This window comes from Notechis scutatus, chromosome 2, assembly GCF_049901735.1.
Source record: "Notechis scutatus isolate UNSWTSFEM ecotype Mainland chromosome 2, rNotScu1.2, whole genome shotgun sequence".
NCBI lineage: Eukaryota > Metazoa > Chordata > Lepidosauria > Squamata > Elapidae > Notechis > Notechis scutatus.
Window position 1 is genome coordinate 84,789,725 of NC_142010.1, and position 23,130 is coordinate 84,812,854.

The window sequence follows — 23,130 nt, forward strand, 5'->3', positions numbered from 1 at the left end:
AACGATAATCGGACTATCAATTTCAAGACTCGAGGAAACCACACCTAGATTGTGTGTTGCTGCTTAAAAATTTCTTTCCCAATTATGCATGTGTCTGCGTGTGTGAATTGAAATTCATTTCATCAGATAAAGTAGCTAGGTAAAAGTAAATTAAATCCTACATCAACCTAGCCACAGGTAAAGTGGGTAGGTTGATGTAGGATTTAATTGAGACAAGATAGGTGGGAAGGCAGGGGAAGACAGTTACGCAGATGGAGATTATGTAATGACTTCTAAATACATTGTGTTTAACACATTGCAATTGTTAAGGTTAATGAGTAAATTAAACTTAATTTGGTGTAATACATTAGTGGTTAATTATGAAAGTGTTTGTATTCTGTTTCATATTTGATGTAGTGGTTAAGGCAGCAGGTTAGAAACAGGGATAGTGTTCAAGTGCTGCCTTAGGCACAAAGCCAGCTAGGTGAATTTGGGCCAGTCATTTTCTCTCAGCCCTAGGAAGGATGTAATGGCAAGTTACTTCTCAAAAACCTTGCCAAGAAAACTTCAGGAACTTGTGCAGGTAGACTCCGACAATTGGACCCAATTGAATGATTTTTTTTAAAAAAAACTATTACTGTGGAACCTGCATCTGCATTTCCTTTCTCCTCACCTTTTCTCCCCTATCTCACCCCAGTTAAATCCTATATCAATCTGGTCATTTTATGCATTTCATGTAGCTGAAACTCAGAAAAGATTACATCTTTTAACGAAGTGTCTTAGTCAGCAAAGTTGCTGCCAGACTCCTTTGGATGTTACTGTACAATAAATTAAGACAGCTTTTGTATATCGTAGTCCCAGAACAGAATTTCTAATGGAGAGCATATCCGCATAATAATTGCATTATTTCTGTGGTGTGAAGTTTGCCATTTTCACAGATATTGCATATGAGACTGACAACATATGACTACATGGGCAAGTATCATCACTGTCACATGTTGAGGATTATCTGTATACCAAATTGGCTTTTTAAATTGTTGTTCCTGCTGCTGATCTACTGATGCACAATATCTCATCAGGTAGTAGTGCCTGGGTGACCTTGTCTGGGATCAGAAGCTAAGCAGAATCGCTTTAGATGGGAGCAGTGTTGGGTTTAAATTTTTTTTACTACTTGTTCTGTGGGCGTGGCTTGGTGGGCGTGGCTTGGTGGGTGTGACAGGGAAAGGATACTGTAAAATCTCCATTCCTTCCCCACTCCTGGGGGAAAGTTACTGCAAAATCCTCATTCCCTCCCCATCCCACTAACCTGCTTTCCAGCTCCGTTCTCCTGTGCAGGGCAACAAAAGAAGACCCAGCCAATCAGCTGGGACTTGGGAGGCAGAGAATAGATGCGGGCAGGGCCAGTCAGAGGTGGTATTCCAAACTACTCAAAATTTCCGCTACCGATTCTCCAGAATTGGTCAGAACCTGCCGAATACCACCTCTGGATGGGAGATCTCTAAAGCAGGGGTGCCCAACTTCTGGGCTGTGCCCCACTAGTAGGCCTTGAGTTGTTCGCAACTGGGCCACAGGAATGGCAGGTCAGCAGAGCCAAATTACTTCTGGCCTGTGTCCTGAAAAATCATGGATATGGCAATGACTATGACGCAAATTCAACTTTAAAGATCACTTTATTTTCCTGGCCTTTTATCCTGAACTTGTTAAATTTGGCTCGGAATCTTTGGCAAGGTTAAAGTGAGGAAAGGCAGTTTTGTTGAAATTTCTCTGGTATTGTGGGATTCAGAGTCCAAATGCCACAGAGAGCCACTGTTCAAGCAGACCCTCAGCCCCTGTTTCATAGGGTGAAGTGGAAGATAGTTTTTTTTTTAAATTGTACTTGGCCATTGTTTGCACAGAATATTTTCTCTAGGTCTACCTTCTGAACATGGATCTGATTCAGCTTTATGTGTATTCTCTGAATTCAGACAAGACTGGCCAGGAGGTGCCACCTACTGAGCATATACATATATATATAAAACCATTCTGGCACAGCACCAAATTTAAAACAGAAAGGGCTGTGAAAGCCTGACTCACAGATGAACACAATACACAATCCTGATGATGGCAGATGAGATTCTGCTGAAACATCACTGCAACTTTAAAAGCACAACTATAATGATGTGGGAAAATACCCGAACAGAGCTGAATACCATACATACATACATACATACATACATACATACATACACACACACACACACACACACACACACACACACACACACATATTGAGTAGGATTCAGGTTGAATTAGATTTACTTATTCAAAGCTGTTTCTCCAAAGTGTGATGACCACTCTGAATCATTTACAAATCCCATCAATCATAATACATATATACATCAATATATTCATATTGATGAATATATATGTATATGTTCATGTATGTATTTATACATCGCAAACTCACAGGTGCAAATGAAAGAGTACAATAGCATAAATAAAATAGAGAATAACACTAAAATTGGAGAGTGCCTGAAACATATATTCAGTGAATTATAATACTGTTCCTAACAATGTCCTATAATTGGATGCCAGCATAAACGAAGCAGTGAGGTCCTTTTTTCTTCCTAGTAATCCTGCTCAAGAACATACGTGTATGTTTTGTGATCATTCCTAAACCACCTATATTGTTTATGTCTCAGAACAGCCCATGTGCTGGGTGATCAGCCTTTTTTCTGTTATTAAAACTCCCCAAATCAGACAAAATTGCACTAAATACATAATCCTTAGCTTCCCTGTAGCTATTTTTGTGTTATGCATATGAGAATAAACTTGGGTGAATGAGGAAATGATATGGAGAGCTAGTGTTTTTTGGGTTGGCGAATTTGATTTTTAACAGTGGACTGCCATCTGCTGGTTCCAACATATGTCTGGCATTTCTAAATTACTGCCCTCTGCTGTTGTTTGATATTATTTAACTAATATTGTCCATTTTGATATTCAGAACGTAGAATGCAAACTGCAACATCCTAATTGTTGAGAGAGTAAAACCAATACACCAAGGAAAAGCTGAACAATTTTGCTGGATGATGTATTTTGCTTATTGCTTTTGTTGTTTTTAATCTAACCATTGAAATACTTCTAGTGTCATTACCTAAAAAGTAATGATGCTAAAACTTCCTGCTGATTAACATTAGCTGGTACACTGAAAGAAACATTATAGTCCTTAGATTAAATATTTATGTCTAGTTTATCAGAAGAGATATAAAATCAAGCAGACAAAGCTATATCATTTCCACATACACAGTGAAGTTTATCAGAATTGGCAAGTGTGTTCTTAGCCTCTTTAAGCAATTCAGGAACTGTATGCATGGACAGAAAATGGGAACAGCACTGTGTTTCTTCTGCCTTCATCCATCTGGTTGTGGAAATGGTCTGGGGAAAAATCATAACTACATTTGGGTGGACATCTGTAGTACCATATGAGTTGAGGACTCAGATTACATAGGGTTCCACTCCCATACAGTATAATTATTTACTTATTTTTTTAATTCTTTTTATTTGTTAATTTTATATGCTGCTCATCTTGCTATCTAAAAGCAACTCTAGTAATAGTGTCCCTGCAGGTTTTTCTTTTGAACCTAAAAAGTTGAGAGCCATACAGGCTGGAAAGGCTGCCTCCTGCCCCAAAATAGAATTCTAAACACCTCAGGACGGCATTCGTCATGGTCAGTGTGATGGATTTGGAACTGTGTGTCTATGTTACAATTTATCGTCATGCCCATGCTCCCCAAATAGCAATAATTCCACAAGTGTGCTCACTTAATAATTGAAGATTTTTTTCAAAAAACGAAAAAGTTGCTATTAACAATTGTCCTGTCCTCCTTGCCAATGCAGATTATGTGATTGGTGTGGAAGATGCCTTGCAGATGAACTAATCCAAGTCTCTGAAAGTATCCAATCCCTGAGCTGGATGGAATTATTTTTTTTAGGAGCAGGAGCATCAGATTGCATACCTCAGTTCCAGCATGAGATGAATGGCCATCTCTCATATTTCAGACTGGGGAAGGAACGCTTGTGGCAAATTGGGAGAAAATGGCTTGGAATTCCCGTGACCCACAGAAAAACTACTTCCTCATATTTCCCTGACCTAAACTCAAGGTTACAGGTGAAACTTGAAAAATTAGAATATCATGCAAAAGTTCATTTATTTCAGTAATGCAACTTAAAAGGCGAAACTAATATATGAGATAGACTCATTACATGCAAAGCAAGATAGTTCAAGCCATGATTTGTCATAATTGTGATGATTATGGCTTATAGCTCATGAAAACCCCAAATCCACAATCTCAAAAAATTAGAATATTACATGCAATCAATAAAACAAGGATTGTGCATAGAACAATATCGGACCTCTGAAAAGTATAAGCATGCATATGTACTCAGTACTTGGTTTGGGTCCCTTTTGCAGCAATTACTGCCTCAATGCAGCGTGGCATGGAAGCTATCAGCCTGTGGCACTGCTGAAGTGTTATGGAACAGTGATCCCCAACCTTTTTTACGCCGCGGCCCGGTACCGGCATCAGCTGGGCGCCGCGCCCGGTACCGGCATCAGCTGGGCGCCGCCATCTTTTTGATGAAAAAGTGCTTCTGGTGACCTCACCGAAGCACTTTTTCATCAAATAAGCGGCATACGCTCGTGAGCTTTCCGGGTAGAAATGGCTTTCTACCTGGAAAAGCTCACCGAAGCGCTGGCGCCGCCATCTTTTTGATGAAAACGTGCTTCCGGTGAGCTTTCTACCCGGAAAAGCTCACCGAGCGCTGGCGCCGCCATCTTTTTGATGAAAACGTGCTTCCGGTGAGCTTTCTACCCGGAAAAGCTCACCGGAAGCACTTTTCATCAAAAAGATGGCGGCGCCCAGCAAGCCAGCGGCCTGGTAGGACTTGTTCCACGGACTGGTACCGGTCCGCGGACCGGTGGTTGGGGACCCCTGTTATGGAAGACCAGGATGTTTCAATAGCGACCTTCAGCTTTTCTGCATTGTTCGGTCTCATGTCTCTCATCTTTCTCTTGGCAATGCCCCATAGATTCTCTACGGGGTTCAGGTCAGGCAAGTTTGCTGGCCAATCAAGCACAGTAATCCCACGGTCATTTAACCAGGTTTTGGTGCTTTTGGCAGTGTGGGCAGGTGCCAAACCTGTGTGGGCAGCTGCTGGAAAATGAAGTCAGCATCCTCATAAAACTCGTCTGCGGAAGGAAGCATGAAGTGCTCCAAAATCTCCTGGTAGACGGCTGCATTGACCCTGGACTTAATGAAGCACAGTGGACCAACACCAGCAGATGACATGGCTCCCCAAATCAACACAGACTGTGGAAACTTCACACTGGACTTGCAGTGTGTGCCTCTCCATTCTTCCTCCAGACTCTGGGTCCTTGGTTTCCAAATGAGATGCAAAAGTTGCTCTTATCAGAAAAGAGGACTTTGGACCACTGAGTTACAGACCAGGTCTGTTTTTCTTTAGCCCAGGTAAGACACTGCTGACGTTGTTTGTTGTTCAGGAGCGACTTGACAAGAGGAATACGACATTTGAATCCCATGTCCAGGATCCGTCTGTGTGTGGTGGCTCTTGATGCACTGACTCCAGCCTCAGTCCACTCCTTGTGAAAGTCCCCAACACTTTTGAATGGCCTTTTCCTGACAATCCTCTCCAGGCTGCGGTCATCCCTGCTGCTTGTGCACCTTTTTCTTCCACACTTTTCCCTTCCACATAACTTTCTATTAATGTGCTCTGATACAGCACTTTGGGAACATCCAACTTCTTTTGCAATTACCTTTTGAGGCTTTCCTTCCTTATGGAGGGTGTCAATGATGGTTTTCTGCACAACTGTCAGGTCAGCAGTTTTTCCCATAATTGTGATTCCTACTGAACCAGACTGAGAGACCATTTAAAGGCTCAGGAACCCTTTGCAGGTGTTATGGCTTAATTAGCTGATTAGAGTGGGACACTTTGAGCCTAGAATATTGAACCTTTTCACAATATTCTAATTTTCTGAGATTGTGGATTTGGGGTTTTCATGAGCTGTAAGCCATAATCATCACAATTATGACAAATCACGGCTTGAACTTTCTTGCTTTGCATGTAATGAGTCTATCTCATATATTAGTTTCACCTTTTAAGTTGCATTACTGAAATAAATGAACTTTTGCACGATATTCTAATTTTTTGAGTTTCACCTGTATATCTAGAACTCTTATGCTCTGCAGTTAACTTTTGTTTAAAAAAACAAAATACAGCAAAATAATCCCTCATCTCAAGGTTTGCTCTTGGATTGACATATTTGGAACTTATTGATCCCATATAGTGTATTGCAGGGGTGTGTGTCTCCAGCCTTGGCAACTTTACAGCTTGCAGACTTCAACTCCCAGAATTCCTCAGCCAGCATGCACTGGCTAAGGAATTCTGGGAGTTGAAGTCCACAAGTCGTAAAGTTGCCAAGGTCGGAGAGCCCTGGTATTGTGGTTTACCACAATTTTTTTCCCAAGTTGCTTTTTAACTTCTCAGCCTAGCCTACGATTTCCCTCATCCATGGGCTAATCAAATCATGCCTGTTTAGCTTCTGAGGCCTTTAAGGCCAATTAGAGGCTGTCTAATATCCTACTCTACCCTTTCTGACGGCATTGGCTAAAGTTCTCAAAGTACACTGTATAAGCCTGGAGCGATTTCCTCGTTCCTAATCGGCAGGCTGTCACATGCAGGGACGAGGCACTGAGAGATAAAAACATGTAGAAATGGCACTCGATGTTACTAGTCATGATTTCCCAGCGAGCTCAGGCCTACGTTGCCTTTCCTCCTCCTCTTCCGGGTTCGCTGAGGACACTCTTCAACTTTGACTATCTCTTTGGCTCGCAAGGTGGTGACGTCATACCGATGACGTTTCTTCGGCGGTGGCGGGAAAGTAATGCCGGGTTTGCGGGCCGGACGGCAGACGAAGCCCCTCACGCTCCAGTGCTATTTCTCCGTCAGACACGCCCCCCCCCGCACGCCGTTGGTGGGCCAGGCGTGTCAATCAAGGCGGTAAGTTATCTCTTGCAAGATTCCACTGCGCTAGGCTGTATGTCAAGCCTTCCCTTCTGTGGCCCCGGAAACCGCTGTGCCTCTCCCTCCCCCGAGTCTCCTCCTCCCCACTCTGGCAGAGCTGCGCCCCATTCCCTGCCCCCAAGAAAGGTAGGGTTCCCCCCCACACACGTCCTTCTTCTCGAGCCGTCTCGCTGCCGTCTGGGAAGTTCCCAGTCGCGGAAAGCGGGAGTCCCCACCCCGCCCACCCCCGCGCGGAGGGGCCCATCCTCCTCCGGAATTGCGGTGCCGGGTTCTCGGGAGGGCTCACCCCCTTCCTCGAAAGCCCCGGCTTCTGAACCACACTGGGGGATGTGGGGTGCCGGGGGCGGCATCTTGCCGTAAAGGAATTGCTGAGCTAAGAACGGGAAGCCGCTTGGGGGTTTTGTGCCAGAATGGGATTCTTTGCTTTCCTGTCCTTTGCACTGGCCTATGTCTCTCCCCTCCCCCCCCAACCCCGCATTTTGGTGTTTTTTTCTTCTTTTAATCAGAAACAGCGATGCAGGCAGATCTTCTCAGTGGAACAAATTGCTAGAGAGGTAGCTGTGCCCTTCCTTAGCCAAATCAGGATTTCTTTTTGAAGCAACAGCAATCTTCCTCCTCCTCCTCCTCCTCCTATCCCTCCCTGCATTGATGCTTCTTCTAATGCTGCTCCAGTGATGTGTTTAAAAATAAATAAATGAATACATGAAATGCTTGTGTGTGTGTGTGTGTGTGTGTATGCACACATACATACACACACACAAATACGGTAGTCCTCAACTTACGACCACAATTGAGCCAAAAGTTTCTCTTGCTAAGTGAGAAATGTGTGAAGTGGGTTTTGCCCCATTTTACGATTTTTCTTGCCCTATTTGTTAAAATGTGAAATGCTGCAGTTGTTAAGTGAGTAACATGGTTGTTAAGTCAATCTGGCTTCCCCATTGACTTGCCTTGTCAGAAGGTTGCAAAAGGGGGGGGATCGCATGACCCCTGGGGACATTGCAACCGTCATCAATTTGAATCAGTGGTCAAGCATCTGAATGTAAATCCCGTGACCATGAGGATGCTTCAATGGTCATAAGTGCGAAAAATGGTCTTAAGCCACTTTTTTTTCAGTTGTTGTAACTGAACGGTCACTAAATGAACTGTTGTAAGTCAAGGACTATCTGTATGTATGTAAATGTGCATAATAAATATTTTTAAAAGAGAAAAACTACAAATTTTAAAAAGAAAGTAATATGTAAAAAAGATGCAAAAAAAGAAAAAGATTAAAAAGAAACTTACAAAGAAGTGGTTTTCAATTGTCTTAACAGCAATTTCAATGTATTCCAGAATTGTAGATCACAAAATAAGGAAAATCCAAACACCCCTCAGTTAAACATATACTCCTTCTATAATTCCATTTTTAACAATGTTGGAGTACACATTTTTGCGTTTAACAAGATCATGTATTTCTGGATGCCTTCTTACTCCCTTTCATTTCTGAAGATCTTTTCAAAGTACATTTTAAGGGTAGAGGTCAAAAACCAAATAAATATGAAGATTATTCAATAATAACCTAAACCCTAATATGTGGTTTAAGCATGTTTTGTGTATCCATATGTACACATTTATTTAAAAGTGATATAATTTTTATGATATAATTTTTGAGAAATAATTGAGAATTTACAAGAATACAAGAGGTGCTGAGAGATTCTAAATATGAGATACACTATTTTTCAAATACTATGTTAATGGATGGAAAAGATGGACATGGAGGAAAAGAGAAGAAGTAAAAGAAACTAGAGTGAAAGTAGATTGAATATAGAAAAAGAAAGCAAAAATCCAGTATGAAGAAATCTTGGACCCTAAGTAATCTCCCAACAGAATGAATGAAAGTGAATGTAAGAAAGAGGATGTGAATCTGTTGGAACAGAATTAAAAGAACTGCGTTGCTACATAAGCATTTGGAGTTACTTGGATAGACAGCTTCAATTACCGAAACAACTTTAGATGATACAAAGCAATTATAGTTACAAATGAAAGCAACAGCAGCAAAAATTAACAATCCATGCCAGGGAGATGGTATTACAGTTATGCATATTCTGCAATTTCCTTGGTGTTAACTTTTCCATCCATTTCTTTACATACCATAGTAATGAGGTGGGAGCTTGAGTGTCATCTAGTTTATGGATCAATAGTCTGCTTTTTAAATTGTGGATGAAATATTTACCAATGTTTTGTTCTTTTAATTCTATATTTAGACATTTATGTGCAAATGTCCTAAGCAAATTACATATGGAATATTGTTTGCCTTATCTAGAAGAAAGATAACTGAAACTGACCCTTTTTATTCTATTTAACTATTACTCTACAGGGTAGTTTGAATACAGTTTACTGATAGTGGAAAGAAGAATATTTTTCAAACATGTCTAAGATTGATAAAATGAGCATTCTTGGAGTGAGGAGCTTTGGTGTGGAGGATAAAGATAAACAAGTTATCACTTTCTTTAATCCTCTAACTATTTTGGTGGGCCCAAATGGTGCTGGAAAAACGGTAAGATTCAAGTGGGTTTAATTTTTTAAAATAAACTATACCACCCAACTATACCACCCATCCCAATGTTCAAAAGTGGCTTAATTCTGGGAATAAATATATTTTAAAATCTTATCATAAATGTCCCAAAAGAATAATAAATAAATAACAAAATTTGGGGATTATCTCTCAGAAAAAGTATTCTGTTTTTCATATACCTTAAATATTAGCTCCTTACAAATAAATATAACTCTTTTTAACAATGACACTGAAAAAACAAATTGTATAGGATATATATTTTCTTTAAAAATATAGATCACAAAAACTTCTATGTGCTCATTTACAGATTGTTTAATTTGCACAAGAAGTACCAAAACCCCTTCTTTTCTTCCCCACCCCTCTGGTTACTTCTTTTTTCTTTATCCTATCCTGTCTTGTCACCTGAGCATCTCTTTTTCTTCCTTCTCTTAAATTTGTGAGTGCTTTCTTTTTAAAGTAACAAACCAATTAACTTTTTACTTATATTTTACTGGTGCAACAGATAAACTCTCATCACATGCATAGCGTATATGAGCAGGTTAATTACAACACTAAATATGTTTTAAAACATGACTGCACAGCAGACATGCATTTCATTCTTGAATAAAAGGAATTCATTCAAATTAATCTACTTGCATCTCCTTTAGCAGAAATTTTGAATGGGTCTGTAGATTTTTAACAGTACCATGGTGTTTGTGTTTCTTATTTATATCTTTTTGTACGTTGATAGTGTATTTTACATTAAAGAACATGACTGGAAAATAGTGAGATACTTCTTTCAGTACAGGAGGATGCTTTCAAAGAACTAAATTTAAACATTTTGTTATCATTCTCTTTTGTTTGACAATATACACAAGACTTCAGCTTTTGTTAGATGCATAGGATCTTGCAATTTTGTACAAATCAATGTCAGTGGGAATTCCTGCTAATAGAAGTGATCAGCAAAGCTCCATATTTGTAGTTTCTTAGACATATAGAGAGGTTGGAGAAAATAATACGTGAGAGGGTCTACTTTTTAAATCTGCTCATCTAGACATAGTCATTTAGTGGCCATTAAATATATTTCTGATGCTTGTTTTCATTTCATTAGACTATCATAGAATGCCTCAAATATATTTGTACTGGGGACTTCCCACCCGGCAGCAAAGGAAATTCATTTGTCCATGATCCAAAAGTAAGTATTGCAGTTGCTAGTTTGTTTGGCCAGTAAATTGCAGTGTGTAGATTAAGTTGATGAGGAATTTGTAGTTCCCTATTTCAAGAAAAATGACCATTATTATTTTCTGTGTTGTGCCTTGAGATGCAGTGTTTTTAAAGAGCATGCTAAAACATAAATGTAGGCAATGCATTAAAATATATGATGAGAAAATAACTGCATTATAAATACATTGGAAAAATATACAAATATTACTATAGACACAGAAATGTGAAGTCATAGCTGCCAGTTCTTTAATTGGTGTTTGGTATAGTATATGTACAGATCCAAGCAATGTGTCCTTTTGTAATTGATTGCTGAAATATTTATTAGTGCTTTGATGATTCTGTTCTCATGACAACTTCCTTACTATTTTTCTTAACTTATTGGCCTTCCTTGGAATATTTTTTCATACACGTTTGCATGCAACAGACATTAATGATTTTCTTCTCATACAATAGAAATACCTGCTTCAGTTTCTTGTCCTTATGCTTTCCCTTATGTCTCTCAAATCTGTATGAAAAGAACCCCTCAACTCTGGTAGAAATTCAGTTCATCATCAACGTCCATGATCCAGAAAATAACTTTTAAATCTCTGCCTCCACTTTTATTATAAACAAACATGATTAAAGAGGTGATTTAGGCAAAGAAACTATTGATCTTCCTGGACCTGTAAATAAAAATAAATTTTATTTTCCATTGGGGAAGGTTGCCAATGAAACAGATGTCAGAGCTCAAATAAGACTTCAATTTCGTGATGTTAATGGAGAGCTTGTTGCCGTCCAGCGATCCATGGTATGTTCTCAGAAAGGAAAGAAGACAGAATTTAAAACTCTTGAAGGAGTAATTACAAGAATAAAGTGAGTGAACAATCATATTTTTTTAATTTAATACAATTTTGTGATTATATCAGTGCAATCAGTGCAATTGTTTGTCTAAAAACAAAGTATAGATGTACCTTCTATTTTTACATACCACCAAAAGCTTGTACCAAGTTGTGATTAGAATCCTTTCTAAATATATTTATTTTATTTGTACTTCAATTAATGCTTCCTCTTCTTTCCTGTTACATTAATTTAACTGAACAAATAATATAATAGCATGTTTTTCTTCTGTGAAACTGAAAAGAACTGTAGTGTCCTTATATATTGGAAAACAATAAATGTAAGAATAATATAATAAGTCAAATAGTCATGAAATATATGGAACAACACAAAAGGTCATGAGTTCTAGTCTTGCCTTAGGCATGAAGCCAATGGGGTTACTTTGGGCCATTTGTTCTCTCTTAGCTGTAGGAAAAAGGCAATGCTAAGCCACTGCCAAAAACTTTGCCAAGAAAATTGCAAGGATTTTTTCAGGCAGTTGCAGCAGTCAAATACTGATTTGAAGTAACAGAAAAAGAGAAGTAAATTGTGTGTATAATGTTAATCATTCACTTGCTGTGTTTTTGTGCCTGTGTTCATGCAGGCATGGAGAGAAAGTCAGTCTGAGCTCCAAGTGTGCAGAAATGGACCGAGAGATGATTGCTGCCCTTGGAGTTTCTAAGTCTGTACTTAATAATGTCATTTTCTGCCATCAAGAAGATTCCAACTGGCCTCTAAGTGAAGGAAAGGCTCTGAAACAGAAATTTGATGAGATCTTTTCAGCAACAAGGTAATCTTTATTTGTGGTTTCTTGAATGAGTAAAGGATTAAAATGAGTCAAATAATCTTTAATTAATAGTTAATAAAAGGTTGTCTACAGATTACAGGTAGTTTTAAAATCACATACATTTTTCTTCCCAAAAGGTATATTAAGGCTTTGGAAACGCTTCGCCAGGTGCGTCTAAAACAAGGGCAGAGAGTTAAAGAATGTCAGGTGGAGCTGAAGTACTTGAAGCAGAATAAAGAAAAAGCACAAGAGATCCAGAATCAGCTAACTAGCAGGGAAACTCAGTTAGCTGCCTCCAAAGAAAATGTCAGACATATTGAAAACCAACTAGAGCCTCTAAAGGTGACTTATTATCTGTAATATGTTGATTAAATGGATGTGTCCTCAGCTGGCAACTTGAATCTGTTTATTGCAGCTTCGTTGCTGACTCCAAATTGTCAGCCTAGTTTAAAGGTGTGCTTAATTAATGAACCATGAAAGAGCATGAAGAGAGCATTAAATTGAATATTAAAAAAAACACAAAATTGGATATTTGAAAGTTGGGTCTTAATGTCCAAATAGATGGCAGCCTGAACTCCGTGCCCACTTTAAAAATGCCATTGTTGAAGATGGGAGAGAGCTTTGCTTGCATCCTTCCTTAGGGCCCAAATGGCTAATTCCTTTAAGGAGTTTATTTACAAAGTTGTTTTATCATCCCTCCTAATTGTTATGCAGCATCCTTACATTAAATATTTATTCCTTTCTCAGAACTCTTTGATGGAAATAGAACAGAACCTTATAAAAGTAATGAGACTTGATAATGAAAGCAAAGCTCTGGAAAGTCGGAGAAAGCAGATGGAAAAGGATAATCAAGACCTGCAACAAAAAATGGAGAAGGTTTGTTTATGTTGTTTATGTTTGCATGAAGAGGAATATTTAAACTGCATTTATAAAGGAGAATATTTGTAGCTCAGGGTTGAAATGTGGGGTCCTTGGTACTCTCTGAACGGTTGTTTTCTTGCAGACATCTCCTTACCCAAACTAGGTAACATCAGGACTACTGCGTGTGTTATGCTGACCCAATGGTAAAAGTTAGATTTTTGTTCCCAGCAAATGTTGTGTTTATAATCAGTCATCCCTCTTGCAGTTTTTATTACTATTGCAAATCCACAAGTAGGTGGTACAGGAACATTAGGAACTGATATGAGACCTAGATTAAGAAAAAGGTTAACATTTTCCCAGTCCACTACAGTATTTCTCAATCTTCATTGCAACAATGCAGACTGGTAGATTAGGTTTTTAGTTTAGGAAAGGCAGTCATAATCATATAGCCTTTTATATCACATATTCTTTGGCCTTTGCAAGACTCCTATTCTGAAAAATAATAAGATATTTGTAAAATAATGTTTTTTCTCCTACATTATAATATTAGGTTTTTCAAGGAAATGATGAGCAACTTAGAAGAATGTATCAAAACCATCAGAAAACTGTGAAAGAAAAGGAGAAGCGGTTAACAGAGTGTCAGCGAGAACTGGAGGCAGTAAACAAAGAATTCCTAAGATTTAATACTGAAAAATCAGAATTATTAGTTGAACAAGGTATCTTTTTGTTAACATTTTAATGCAGGTTAATAATGAAAATTGATACCAGTATTTTCTTCTCTTCTCTTTCCTTTTATATATAATTTCTATTAAGATTTTTGCAGGAGCTGCATTGGTTATTGAACTACTTCCAGGTGCTATTCAAAGTGTTGCTTGATCATCTTTAAAGCCCTACATGGCTTGGCACCAGGTTATTTGAAGGACTGCCTCTGCCAGTTAAATCTACTTGCAGGAGGGTAGAGCATACTGTGGGTTCCATCTATTAGGGAAATCAGGTGGGACCAAGATAAAGGGTCTGAAAAAGAAAAAGAGGTAGATTGCTCTCTTTGGAATTAATATAATTCCCCCAGAAATAAGATTGCCCGTCCAACTTGTTACTTTTCCAAAGACCTTTAAGATGGAGGCTGATACAGAGAAAACCAAATGATAGTTTTTGGAGTGGGCAGGAGGTGGGATTGTATTAGTTTTTTGCTTTGGATATTTTATAACCTGCACAGAGTCACTGTGTGACTCTATAATATAAATTTGTTTAATAAATAAATAAAATTTGACTATAGTAGTAAAATCTAATACAAACTAAGCTTAAAAAGAATAGAAGGAAGGAGTAAAATGCAAGGAAAAAGAGAAGAAAGAAAAAAGTATAATAAATAAAAAGTAATATATGAAGAAGTGACTTCCAGACTTGATCACAAGAAGCATAAATTTAGTGATGCTTCACCTCTAAGGTTACAAACATTTATGTCATCAACTCATCTCTTATCTATGAACACATCCATGAAACATCATCCTTTCAATCCTAGTGTCATCAGAAAGTTCATAAAGGGTTGCCAGAGGTAACAATCTATCTTGTTTTAACATTGATCAAATAAACCAATTTTACAATCCTTCCTTTTACTTTTAAAAGCCTTACTCTTTAATTCATTCAAATATTGTCATAGGATTTTATTTATTTCAATATTTCCCCTCCCATCTTACATAGTTGCTCTTTTATGAGCCTCTTTAGTAAATCCAGTAAGGAAAAAAATCCAGATTACTTTCATGGTTTGTCATTTGTGTTTGCCTGTGAAAATTTAAAACCTCAGCCAATTTCTTTTGTAAATCCAATAGAATATCCTTTCCTAAGTCATTCTGGCCTGTCATTTATAAATCCACTTTCAATACCATTTGTATCTTGTCAAATAATTTGTCAAACCTCTGTCATTTCTTCAGTTACGTCTTTTGGATACAGTCCATTCTAACACCAATTTAATTGACTTGCTAACTTAAATCATAATTTGGTAAAGGAGGATGGCCACCTAAATTGTCACTCACACTTAAACAGATTATGATTGTGACTCAGCAGCCAGTGCTTCTCAACTCAGCTAAAGTTACACATATTTGAATTAGAAAATAGATAGCATCAAATACTGCATCATTTTCACTGTGACCATGTAACTGAGATCCTAGTCCTTTCCCTAAATGTCCATTATTCACATAAGATTTCAGAAGAGATAAGAAGGAATTGCAACAACAAAAATTCAGAATCAGCTTCCTCCTCAATTACCTGAGGATTATGGTGAGCTGGAATAAGAACTCAGGTTGAATTGATTATGTAATAAACTATTTATCTACTTATGCTTACTTATATAATATTTATGTGAGTGTGTGTAAGAGAGAAATATACATATGCCTCTTTATACTTGTAGATACCCATTGCTTTATTCCTCATGTAAGAATGAAATGTTTATTATTATTATTGTGGCAATCTCTGCTTTGTAATGATGAATCGATTGCAGAGTTCACACCTTGAGAGGGCTTGAGGAAATATCCTACAGTAACTGTTGAGGTAATTCCCCGTTAGGAGAATGAGCGCATACAGGGAGACGTATTGGAGAGTAGTGTTTGAATAATACACACACACAGCACACAGATACACTGTACCTACAGTAAATGTAGGTTTTTACTTCCAGAAAGTTTAAGCAAAGTTCAAAATAAGCAGTCCAAAATCATTCACAGGTAAGATCAGTCAGTTTTTAGTCCAGGGGTAATCCAGTAACAAAGTCCAGTGTCAAAAACAGTTCAGTATCAGACTTACATCAAATCCAGGAATAGCAGTCAATTAGAAGGAATGGCAAAACTCTCCAACAGAAGGAAACAGAAACTGACTCACACTCTCTTCTGAGACTAAGACTAAGACAAACCAGGTTTCTGGCTCCATCTTATGGCCATTTGAGAAACCACACCTAATTACAGTTTTGCATTTTCTTAAAGATACAGTTTTAAAATGTTTATCCTGGTTTATATATTTCTAACTCAAATACCTGTTAGGTGACATATTCCTAACAATAACTTTTTATCCTTTCTAGTTATAAACACAGTGTCAGTCTGTTAAGAATAACAATCATAGCCTTGCCACAACTCATATTAAAGCTGTTACGTTGCATTTCAAGGAATGTGTGTATGGTTACTTTAAAAAGGATGTTTGTATCTTCCTTCTTGATTGTCCAGTTTCCTTAACAGTTATAATGTATATACACACATGAACTGTGTTTCATTAATATATCTTTTGAGATCTCTCCTGGCCTATGCCTCGTACTCCTCCATTGAGGTACAAGAAACCAGTAATTCACCACAGTATGCTAGCTTTGGAATTAATTAACTACTATTTGTTAATTAATTGCAACAAAAAAATTCAGAGTCAGCCAATTGTTGGTGTTTTATACCACAGGATTAACCTTACTCAATGATTAGACAACTACCAGTAGTGGAGTTTTTTTCTATTTACATGTAAATAACTTTTACATTTTTTTGAATCTTATCAACAATCCTGTAAAATCTTGAATACATTGTATATGTTTAAATTCTGTTTTTTCTGTGAAGGTCGTCTTCAGTTACAGGCAGATCGTTACCAGCAGCATATTAGAACCCGAGATTCATTAATTCAGTCTTTGGCAACTCAGTTGGAATTGGAAGGATTTGAAACGGCACCCTTAAATGAAAGACAAATCAATAGTTTTCAGAGGCTGGTAAAAGAGAGACAGGACAAAGATATGGAAAGTGCTAATAATTTAATGGTAAATATTTGAGTTTGTACGTTTTTAAAGGCTCAGTTAGTCTAAAATAGGAAAATAATATCTATTCTAAATTATAGTGAGATTAGGATGTAAATAAAAACATATTTAAGGTACACTGAAATAGTACTTTGTAGGAAAGTTCACATCAGTCAGTGATAGTGTACGTTCTTTTCTTTTTGTTATAATTGGAGAAAAGTGAATTTGATAGCAGGAAGCATTATATTTGGCAGAGATAAGGAAAAATAGCCAGTAAGAACAAAATCTTGGGGTTTTTTTCTGATTTTTTTTTTTGCTTCACCCTAGTATGTTTCTGTTATAAGTAAAATATCCCAGGAACTATTTTTGAATAAAAATAAAAAGAAATTTATTATGTACACATTAGTTACCATTTCTGCAAGCATGAATATGTCACTGGTTGGATTAAAAAAATTCCCTTTTCTGATACGTTAGTCTGCCAGTGCAGCAAATTAGATTAGATGGTGAGTAACCTGGCTTTAATTTGTGATATGCTGTGTTCCAAAAGCAAAGAGCTCATTTCAGACAAAAGGCAGGTATGAGAGGGACTCTAGCTCAGTCCTTATCTGTGAGTTTTATTTATTTTTAAATACAAAACATTATATTAAACAGTAAATTTACATACATTAAATTAGATTAATAAATAAATAGTAGATTAACTGGGGCCATACATGTATATAAGTAAGTTATCACAAGTTTAGTTACCATCTTTTTTGCACTATAAGATGCTCCAGATCATAAGACGCACCTAACTTTTGGGGAGGAGAACAAGAAAAAAAAATCTGCCTCTGCCTTCCAGCAATTTGTCTCCTTGCAGCAAACAGCAAACCACCTAGTCAGCTTCAACACAGCCTGATTTAGCACAAGCAGCTGATTGGCGGTTGGATCAGCCTTCTGGAATACTGCCAATCAGCTGTTTCAGGCTGTGGGGATTGCTGCCGCCCATCGCCGCTTCTGCGCACCCCATTTTTGGCCTCCACGCGTCCTGTTTTCAGCTTCCGCGTATCCTGTTTTCGGCCCATTCCAGATGGGGCTGAAAATGGGGCACATGGAGGTGGTGATGGGTGGTGGCGACGATGCCCGCAGCCTGGAACAGCTGATCGGAGGTATTCCGGGAGGCCAATCCAACCGTCAATCAACTGCTCCTGCTGAATCAAGCTGTGTTGAAGCTGACCAGGCTGTTTGCAGTTTGCTGCAAGGAGGTAAATTGCTGGGAGGCAGAGGCCGAAGGGTGGGGGCTGGTGGGTGGGTGGGGCTTCGGCAACATTCACTCTATAAGACACACAGACATTTCCACCCACTTTTTTGTGGGGAAAAAGTGTGTCTTATAGTGTGAAAAATGCAGGTTCAGTATAGTAAAATGTTTAATTGAAAAGCATTAATTGTGGAACACAATTTTAGTCTGTTTGGATTAAGTTTTTTTTTTTAAATTAGTCCTAAGCAATTGTATATAGAGCCAGTAGTGACAGAATTCTTCACAGAACATGGGAAATTGGAATTATATGAGCATTTGTACATACTGTATATTTACCAGCGTTATTGCCAAAATATTAATTACTTAATTTGATGCCATCCTAACCCATTTAATTGCAGAGGAATCCAGTTGTGTGGGACTAATTTTGTAATTATGTTTTAGAGCAGGGGTCCCCAACCGCCGGTCCGCGGACCGGTACCGGGCCGCGGAACAAGCCTTACCGGGCCGCTGGTTGCTGGGCGCCGCCATCTTTTTTTTGGTAAAAAAGCGCTTCTGGTGAGCTTTTCCGGGTAGAAAGCTCACCGGAAGCGCTGTTTCGTCATAAAAAGATGGCGGCGCCAGCGCTTCGTGAGCTTTTCCGGGTAGAAAGCCATTTCTACCCAAAAGCTCACCAGAAGCGCTGCGCCGCCATCTTTTTATGACGAACAGCTTCCCGTGACGCCACCGAAGCGCCTTTCGTCATAAAAGATGGCGGCGCCCAGTTGACGCTGCATACCGGCCGCGCGCCCAGCTGATGTCGGAACCGGGCCGCGGCGTCGAAAAGGTTGGGGATCCCTGTTTTAGAGTACAGGTTTAGAGTACATGTTTTTCCATACTTATGACCGTTGTAGTATCCCCATGGTCATGTGATCAAAATTCAGATACTTTGCAGCTGGCTCATATTTATGACCTTTGCAGTGTCCTGGGATCATGTGATCACCTTTTTTGCAACCTTCTGACAAGCACTCTGACAAATCAATGGGGAAGCCAGATTCAATTAATAACCATGCTAGTAACTGCAGTGATTCACTTAATAGCTGTGTCAAGAAAGGTTGTAAAATGGGGCAAAACTCGCTTAACAAATGTCTCAGCAACCTAAATTTTGGCATCAATTGTGGTAGTAAGTTGAGGACTACATGTACAACCTTTGTTTAAATTGTGATTTTTATCTTTTTTCTAGAAAGAATTTGGCGAGAAGGAAACAATGAAGCAGAAACAAATTGATGAAATAAGAGATAAAAAAACTGGACTTGAAAGAACAATTGTCCTAAAGTTAGATATTCAAAATAAGAAACAATTTGAAGTAAAGAATCTAAAACAGGAGTTACATCAACTGGAAGGCTCCTCAAATCGACTCCTAGAACTGGACCAAGAACTTACAAAAGCAGTAAGCCTTGGTTAACAAACCATATATACAATAAAACTAAAGGATAAACACAGCTGTTCATATCTATAGTTTATTTTAAATACTCTCTAAATACATATTCTAAAACTAGTTCTCCCTCATTTATTCTTTCTAAGTAGGAAGGATTAAACTCACAGCTCCCCCATGCAGCCCAGTTCAAAGCAGGCCATTCCCCTTTGATAGTGAAATGTGAAGAAGGTGCCACCAAAATATCTTCTTATTTATCACCTTGTTAAATGTCAGTTACAGAACAGAACACAGCCAGGAGTCTGAGCCTGTCACCTTTTTACCTGCATATGTGGGGGAAAAAACCACCAGTTTGAGAAGGGCACACTTAATGTAGCCCTATTTCTATCTTCAGATGCTTTTTCCATAGGAGACTACTATTGTTGCAATGACTGAGAGATGTTTTCTTCAGCTGCTACAAAGAATATCCTGTATCTATCGCTAGGATTAGTATTAATTCAGTGAATACAGTTTTATGCATACCTAAATAGAAGTAAAAATCTGCTTTCTGTTATTTCCCTTTAGAAACATGAATTAGCTGAAGCTGAGAAAAATTGCAATGTTGAAACCCTAGAAATGGAAATTAAGGAACTGCAAAGAGAAAAGACAAATCTGGACAGTACTCTTCGGGAACTGGATAAAGAGATGGAACAACTGAACCTGAATACTACAGTTATAACCCAAATGGATATGCTGAAAAAAGATAAAGTAGTGTATTTTGTCAGACACTCCTATATAAGCTTGAAATATTTAGCACAGATGGTGTCAAGTTTGCATGAAAGCAACAGCTAGCTCCAATGTAATGCTAAATCCATCATTTGGAGTACTCAGACTAACATAATTTCCCACATCCCTGAAGTATTAAAACAATGTTTATTTAACAATATTGATAAATATTGAAAATCTATAAAGCTTTCTTTATGTAGTTTACTATTAAGTCTAAGCTAGTTCAATATTTACAGAACAAGAAATACTTTCTTGCTTATAAGTGATCAAATTGTTGTTTCATTTTTAAGGCTGACAAAGAAGACCAAATCAGAAAAATTAAATGTAGACACAGTGAAGAATTAATCAGCTTGTTGGGATTTTTCCCAAGCAAAAATCAGCTTGAAGATTGGCTTCACTCAAGAGTTAAAGAAATTAATCAGACAAGAGACAAGCTTGCCAAGCTCAAGTAAGCATTAATTCTATTTGATTTGACATTAATTACATTTGCCTTTCACTTTTTGATCATTGAATACACAGTCTAAATATACATTTAGAAATGTACTTTGAATTACATTATAAACTAAGAGTTGTATATTAAAAGAGGGATTATTTTCAATATTTTTGTCAGTTCTTTTCAAACAAATCTTTGACTCACAGCTATGATGGAGCCTGCCCACACCCAACTGCAGGGGTGCTTCATGTCCCTTCTCCCCCCTTATTTATCTCCTCCATAGCTATGTCTTTTTGGCTGCTTCGTACAGCAGCACTTCTTGGCAGGGGTGGGGCCAGGGTTGAAGTAGAGCCCAGAGCCTTTGGCAGACTTAGTTAGCTGCCTCTGCCCTCCGGTATCTTCTTCAGCCCCAGTACTGCTACTTCCACTGAGTCATGTTGCCTCAAGCCTCACACCATGGCCACAGCACAAAGCCCCAGTTCCCCTCACAGCCCTGTGCTCCACAGGCCTTCAGTATCTTTCTCTCACTGCTGACAATCCCTATGAGAGGCAGCTGCTGGCAGTGCTAGACCTTCCTCCAAAGGCCACTCTCTCTGTTATCCAAATCAGGCATGCTGTTAAACAGTTTGCCTGTTCTTGAGAAATCTGGGGGAGATGGAGAAGAAGAATCTGTGCTATGGGGTTTCCTGGGATGGCTAGGACTTCGTGAAGCAGCTGTTTTGCACTGGGCTGCAGCTCTGGAGCGTCTTGCAGCTCCAGAGCCATGGCATACCAAGAAGTCCTTTTGAGCCATGCTGCTGGGGCAGCTGAGGCTTCCAGAGGTAGCTATGGCTTCACGCTACATTGCAACTCAGAGGCTTCTTGTAACCCAAAAGCTACAGTGTACCAACAAGGCCCTGAGCCTCAGCGTATTCTTTCCCTGCCCTTTCTGAGCTCCTCACACTCCCAACTTTCATGTTGCCTGTGTTGGGCCTCTCAGGGCATCCCCCATTCTCCTATGCCCCCCTGCCCCCACTCTTTGCCTGAGACTCCCTCCACTTCCCATTTAATGATCTGGGCATCTGGAGTTATGGAAACAACCATGCTTGCCTGAATTGCTGCTGCTAAGCTATGCAGTCATGTGACAATACGCATTATGACAACATTGATTAGCGACCGAAATTCCAGACCCAATTGTAATTGTAAATTGAGGACTACCTGTTTTTTTTATTTTTTCTTTCTTCTCTATTTTTCTTTTTTTCTTTTCTGCACTTTCTAATTTTTCTTTTTCTTTTAGTTTGAATTAGGTTTTTTTTTTCCAAATCTTTAATAAATTATTAATAAAAAGAAAGTTAAGCAGTAATGAGACCAAGCTAAATGGCTCAAGTTAGAGCACTCATTATATCATGGTACTGTCAGAGAATGCATTTAATTAAATTAAACTGGAAATGGCCAGTGTTTGGTTAACATTAGAAAAATCTAACAAAATCTCTACAGTCTAGTGCCTTGCCACAAAGTCCAACAGAGAGTTGGGGAGGGGGAAAAACAGGTAAGTGGTCTTCGGTAGATCTGAGAGTTAAGGAAATCATAAGTTAAATCATAGCAGAACTTTGATGGAGGAAGTAGACAAGACAGATTCAGGGTAGAGGGAAGTATAGACTTGGAGGTGTGGTTATAAGGCAGCTGTGGTAGATCTGTAGAATGCGGCAGACCATATGATTCACTGTTTGGGTTACTGAGTAAGGAGGAAGGATTGTGTCCACTGGGTTTATCACCTAAAATTTTACAAGTATATATATGATTGGGAGGGTTATTCTTTGTCCTATAGTTAAAAATGTTTGCTTATGCTATTTGATCTACCTATAATTTGAATTATTTCTTCTGAGTATTCTCTTTTAAACAAAAGCATCTATTCCTTTCAGATTATAAACTCATTTGAAACTGAAAGCATTAAAAAGCTTTTTTTTAAAAAAAATTAAAGTATGATTCTTTTAGTTAGTTTTTGATAATATCCATGTTGGGCAAATTACGATTACGGTTAAACCCCAAACTAAGATAAGAATCCAATTTACAAACTATTTCTTGATTCATACAAAATGGAAAATTATGGGCAAGGTACCCAGGGAATTAAGGAAGTTACTGATATGCTGAAATAGAGAAGCAAATACACAAAGCCATAATACATCCCACAGATGGCGGACTCTAATATTGTCTGAACTAAGCCATGCATACATGCCACAGCAA

The 23,130-nt window shown here is 38.4% G+C and overlaps 1 protein-coding gene across 5 annotated transcripts in view; it reads left to right on the forward strand.

Moving 5' to 3' along the window:
• The first annotated feature begins 6,882 nt into the window (after positions 1–6,882).
• RAD50 (RAD50 double strand break repair protein) overlaps positions 6,883–23,130 on the forward strand; it is a 51,106-nt gene continuing 34,858 nt past the window's right edge. The window contains exons 1-13 of one of the 5 annotated variants that reach the window (XM_087955351.1): positions 6,883–7,035; positions 7,566–7,613; positions 9,413–9,592; positions 10,701–10,784; positions 11,514–11,665; positions 12,273–12,458; positions 12,593–12,797; positions 13,203–13,331; positions 13,867–14,032; positions 16,895–17,088; positions 19,518–19,724; positions 20,274–20,456; positions 20,765–20,922. In XM_087955351.1, coding sequence (XP_087811477.1) covers positions 9,464–9,592; positions 10,701–10,784; positions 11,514–11,665; positions 12,273–12,458; positions 12,593–12,797; positions 13,203–13,331; positions 13,867–14,032; positions 16,895–17,088; positions 19,518–19,724; positions 20,274–20,456; positions 20,765–20,922 — 1,793 coding nt within the window. In that variant the 5' untranslated portion in view covers positions 6,883–7,035; positions 7,566–7,613; positions 9,413–9,463. The other 4 variants (XM_087955349.1, XM_087955352.1, XM_087955348.1 and 1 more) reach the window with 4 other exon arrangements.